A 6,024-nucleotide genomic window follows, 5' to 3' on the forward strand; every position below is an offset into this window, starting at 1 on the left:
ACATCCATATTAAATGTACAGAACTTTTTCCGTCGAACTGATGGTTTATATGAGCTGGTGAAATCAAAGAATGCCACACCAGCACAGGTGGCGAAGGAGTATGACTGGGATGCGCGGGAGAGTACCGTCATGGCATACATCGACGGAAGTCATTCGGACTACCCGCTCAAGTGGCGTGAGGTGGAAGCTGTCTATTTACCCTTCAATGTCAACGACAACCATTGGGTTATGATATGCATAGACTTCGTTGAAGGTGAGATCGTTGTCTGGGACTCCCTGAGGGCAATTACCTCATATGCATCATTGGAGGAGCAACTGAAAGTCATGCACACAGTCATCCCGTCGTTATTGCATAAATCTCAGGTCATCGCGGTACGTCCAAACCTACCAATGACACCGTGGCGAATTCGTAGGGTTACGTCGACACCGGAACAATTTAGTAGTGGAGACTGCGGCATTTTTTGTGTTAAGTATTTTGAATATGATGTAACATGGACTTCTTTAGAAACATTGAGGCAAAACAATATGTCATACTTTAGGAGGCAATTTGCCTTCCAGCTATGGTCTAATAAGGCAGTTTGGTGATGGATTGTACAAAATATTTTTCAACATATTAATCATTTTAATCTCTACTTTCATAGCTCATTGAATTTTAAGGTTGGGGTCCAGTATAACTCAGCCAAGAATTATGGAATCAACAAAAAATGTGCCAACCTCGGGTTCGACCTCGCCCGAGATCGCGCCCGAGAAATTTGACAGAACCTTAAAAAGATCCAACCCCGGGCTTTACCTAGCCCGAGATATGACTGGGAATTTTGATAGAACCTGCAAATGAGCTTACCTAGGGCTTCACCTCGGCCGAGAATGAACAGAGAATTTTGACAGAACATGACAGAACCTGAAAAGAATTATTCTTGACTTAGTCTACTTCCTGTGCAAACCGAAATGAACCTACAAAATACATCATTTTAACGTCGGCAAAACCATAATGTAGTAGTATTTATATAGCACACATAGTTCCGACTATAATAACAACCATATCATTCTGTTCGGAGCGGTTGCCTACACGTTTTGTGGTTGTGTCCAACGTTTCCACATCGCCCGCATTTGTGTACCTATCGGACTTCCCCGGCTGATGGTATTCTGGTAGTTTGGCGACGTCCAACATGAGGAACAAATTTTGGTGGCTTAATCGTCTTTGGCACGTAGTCATCCGGTAAAATCCAATCTTCTTCATCTCCGAGCGGGTACACGGGTTCGGAGTAACCAAGTATGAGGGTTTCAATTTGGTACCTATCAGAACATAATGAATGCACGCTAATGTTTCGAAAAACCGCCCCAGCAATGGCATGAGAGCATGGAATCTCAAAATAGTCAAATTGTTTACACGTGCAGGTCTTGCTATTCAGGTTCACACTTACCTTGGATGTACCATCATGCACTTTGAATTCGAACCGATCAATTGGCCTAACATGATGATATCAAGCTCGTTCTTCATCTTTTTTAAGAATATTCTCTACATATTCAGTAAGAATTATTCCTCGACTAGAGGCAGCCGTCCGCCTCTCATAAAACCATTGTTGTAGTAGAGCTCGACAATTTTCAAATAGAGCTGTTATTGGTAAAGCACGAGCATGAACAAGTACCACATTCATGGACTCAGCGAGATTCGAGGTCATTTGGTTATACCTTATTCCAGGTTGATATGCACGAGCCCACTTGTCGAATCCGATGTCTTCCAAATATTTCTGGACTTTTGGGAATCCGGCTAGTTGGCCCCAATAGTATCGAAACTTTGATACCTTGAACGTCTTTGCTGCTTTAGAGAAAGTTATTTGCATTCCCTCGTTTCTAAACTTCTCATTCAATTTCATCGCTAAATGATGCATACATGTGACGTACGCTGCATCAGGAAACACTGTTGCCACGGAGTTCGTGATGCTTTGATGCCGGTCAGATACAAAAACCAAACCATTTATGTCACCTATACAAATCTTAACCCGCTCGATAAACCAAGTCCATGAATCATCAGACTCCTTATCGACAACACTGAATGCAAGAGGATAAATTTGGTTGTTGCCATCTATTGAGGATGCAGTAAGTAGTACGCCCCTGTACTTCCCCTTCAAATGTGCTCCGTCAACCACAAGTATAGGTCGTATGCAACTTCCAAAACCCCTAATCGAGCATCCTATGGCCGTGAATGCGTACTTGAAGAATGTGTCATCCTCCAATTTCATGTGGAAAATTGTTCCTTCATTCACGGCCTTCAGAGCCTCTCCACACTTAGAAAGAGTAGAGTACGCTCTCTAGGCGATCCCATCAATAGGCCCAGTGCGACTTCTTTCACTCACCATGCCTTTTCATATCAGACATTGACACCGTAATTCTTCCGCATATCATTCACAATATCTTTAGGCCTGTAATGACGGCTGACCTCCTCATAGTTGGACTTTATCAACTGACCCACCACCCAACTACCAGCTTGTCGATGATCATGTGTCAGTGTCGGTCGTTCGCAACTATGATTCTCAGAAAATGTTGAGATGAGAAAGGTATCCGAACCTTTGATTCTTCTTGCACGTAGGGCCCATTTGTACCCAGTTTCAGTGCATACAACAGATAATAGCTTTGTGGTAGATTTATTAACCTTGTACTCAAAATTCTTGGTGATAGCAAAAACAGCCAGTTTAAATCGTAATTCATCCTTAGACCGAAAAACACTTCCAACTGCAATGTCGTGAACAGAACCATCCTCATTACATATTCTATCAATCTGTTCTAAGGATGCATGTTAACCATTAGTAGTTGCACAAGGGGCATTCCTACTTACAGACTGTACTTCCACAACAGGTGTTCTTGAGGATGGATCACCGCCACAAACTGGGTCCTCAGCTTCATCATCCTCATTCTCAGTTCCTGTGTAGCCATCATCCTCATTCTCATACTCATGGTCCTCATCACCTCCAACATCATCCCACTGCCCAAAGTGTTCTTGTTCATCGTCGCCTAAATTGCATGGGACAATATTGTCCGTCAATGGAGTCATAAATTGTATAGAAAATGGCGGGTTGACAGTATCTATAGGTGAGTGCATGTGATTTAGTGGGATAGGAGAAGGAACATTTTGTTCTACTTGGCATGGAAATGAAGCCAATGTTTCGGTTTGGGGATATAATGTACCATCACGTGAGTTACTACCACTACCTTGTCTTTCCTTTGGTATAACAGATACATACAAAGGCACTTGAAAGGGATGTGGAAGACCTATAAGGTAAAAACCAAGGCTAGTATCATCAAATATATAAAAGTTCGGCACTTGGTACTCAAATTTGTAGATACATTGTAGAACAATATTTAAAAGATCAGGATTTATTCTAGTCATCCGAAAGATCGCACTTACAAGGTCTCTATATGTTATTCCTTCGTCAACATTTAACCCACCCATAACTCCACCTTCGTATACAGTGCCTATCTAATTCCACTGACCCCCATAGATCACAAAAAGGCGAACCATTTTGTTCTGCATTGCAAATCATAATTGAAAAACAATTAGAGATGAAAAAATATATAAAATAAACTTCAACCTCGGGTGGGAAATGTATTTTCTCGCCCGAGGTGGAGTTCAATACGCAGCCACGTCAGAGGTGATTTTAGTGCCTCGCCCGAGGTTCATCAAAAACGTGATTCTCAATCGAGAATCATATCACCTCGCTCGAGAACGACCCAAAATTTAAAACAAACAGTGCGGGAGGAATGGACAAATGGGTTTAAAACAAAATAATAAACGTTATTGCTAATCCCACTATAACAAAAATAAGCCAAACAAGTACCAAATAAAAACACATCTGTTAAAATGTAGACATCAAGCAAGATTATTGAGCAAAAGGAGAAAGCATAAAAAATAAATAACTACCTCTTCCAAAGTCTTGAAAATTCCAAAGAGAATATTCACAAAGCTTTTCAGATTTTTTAGGATTGTGCAGAGAGAATATTCACGATAAGGACATATGTTTTCTGAGGTTAGTAATGACATGTACTGATTGGTTAGGTACAACTTGATGTGCATTAAATTGGTTTTGTGGTGCATTGAAGCTACCTCGGGTGGGAATGTTTCTACCTCGGGCGAGAATTATGAAAACGGTCATTTGTTACATTTAATGGCATTATGGTCATTTCATCTGCGTCTAACACATAATCAATGCTAAAAGTGGTTTAGTTGGGCACTGTGAGGGGGTGGGTCATAATCGCGCCGTTCGTCTTCTCCTTCTCTGTTTGAAATCGATCCAGTTCCATCGTCTTCTCCATTTATCTTCTCCTTCTCGGTTCGAAATCGCTCTAGGTAAGTTCGATTTCTGTTAGATTTTGTTCTTTTCCATCACTTTGAAAGTTAGGGCTTCAATTTTCAACTCTGTTTAGGAGTTCAATGTTTGATTTTTCCGTCGATTACGTTTTCCGGTATTCGGATGAACGAATACATGATTAATATGACATCAATTTAAGTTTTGTTTCTCGTGTATTCCGTGTTTCGAAAAATAGGAAAACTGATTACTGTTTGTGCCTTCTTTGTTCTTGATTTTTTTTTTGTATTTTTATGTCGATATGGTCTCTGTGTGTGAGGGTGTGAGGTTTATTCAAAATATGTCTGTAGGAGGTTCATTTGAAATATTTGAGGTGGTGTGGTGGGAGGTTGAAGAAGAAGTGTTCTATGTTATTTTTCTCGGGTTCAACCTCGGCCGAGGTTGAGCCCAAGGTATTGAAAGATTCTCAACCTCGATGTTGAGCCTAAAGTTGAGCCTCTTCAATTACCTACTTCGAGGTCAACATCGAGGTAACCTCGAGCTCAGTCTCGCCCGAGAAAAATAACAGAGAGTGCATGTTCGTTGTTTGAACTTTGTTTGTTTGAATCTGAGTGTGCATGTTTGTTTGCATTTACTTATAGGAAATGGAAATGGTACCGAAGGTCCCTCCCGCGATGTATGCCTCGTCCCAAGTGTCTTGTCTATCGCACCTAGCAAACACAGCCCAGGATATTAAAGAGAAACTTACCCCCCGTCAACTTCGTCTTTTTAGGAAGACTGTATGTGGCCATCTCATTGATGTGGATCTAGTATTTAACGGGTTCTAAATACATAGCTTGTTACTTAGGGACGTATTGGTAGAAAATAGTAGTCCGGACACCATTAGTTTCAACTTGTTTGGGAGTAAGGTGTCATTCGGTCGGAGAGAATTTGACCTCATAAGCGGCCTAAAATATTCGAGAGCACATGTTAGGAAAGACACGATTCCTATTAGGCTTAGAACCTTGTACTTCTATGATGACGTAAACCTGACCTTGGCCAATTTGGAGAAGAAGTACAAAAGCTTACGGTTTGATGATGATTGGGACGCGGTGAAGGTCTCAATCGTGTACTTCGTGGAACTAGTACTTCATGGACGGGAGAGAAGTTTGAAGTTTGACAGTAGTTTACTAAGAATAGTAGATGATTGGGAAGTTTGCTGCAACTATGATTGGGGATCCATATCGTTTGAGAAGACAATAAAAAGTCTTCAACGAGCACTGACGAATAAGACGGATGATGGGAGGTTGAGGAAAGCGTATAGTCTGTATGGTTTCCCGTGGGTGTTTCAGGTAAATAAATATCATATAATTGCCATATTTATTTGGACCCACTAATGATTGCTAACATTCTCTATAATTTATACAGGTGTGGGGATATGAGACGATATCTTCCCTGACTGGATGAGTTGCTATAAAAGTTAATGATGACGTGGTACCCCGCATGCTCCGGTGGAGGTGTGTTCGTTCAATAGGATGGCTCATGCTGGAAAGAGACATATTCCAGTCAACAACAGTAAGTGACTAACTTTATCATGCACTTGTTTTCAAACCACACCTCAGTGATATCTTATTTCGTGCAGGCCACAGCAAAGAGCTTGGAACAAACTGAATCAGAGACGATATTTTTTAATAGGACATTCGAACCACCAGCATCCAATGATGTGGAAAATGATGAAGAAGGG

General features: G+C 41.1%; 1 protein-coding gene across 1 annotated transcript; it reads right to left on the reverse strand.

The window, feature by feature from the left end:
- Positions 1–1,481: 1,481 nt before the first annotated feature.
- On the reverse strand, positions 1,482–2,240 carry LOC111023441 (uncharacterized). Its single transcript, XM_022300874.1, has one exon. It carries the CDS (start codon positions 2,238–2,240, stop codon positions 1,482–1,484), a length of 759 nt encoding a protein of 252 aa, XP_022156566.1.
- Positions 2,241–6,024: the final 3,784 nt, after the last annotated feature.

Source organism: Momordica charantia (assembly GCF_013281855.1).
Source record: "Momordica charantia cultivar OHB3-1 chromosome 7 unlocalized genomic scaffold, Mcharantia_2.0 BLBB01000007.1, whole genome shotgun sequence".
NCBI lineage: Eukaryota > Viridiplantae > Streptophyta > Magnoliopsida > Cucurbitales > Cucurbitaceae > Momordica > Momordica charantia.

What these genes read in the sequence shown, in the direction of transcription:
- LOC111023441 (XM_022300874.1), bottom strand. Translation starts at nt 2,240, where the DNA reads ATGAAATTGGAGGATGACACATTCTTCAAGTACGCATTCACGGCCATA.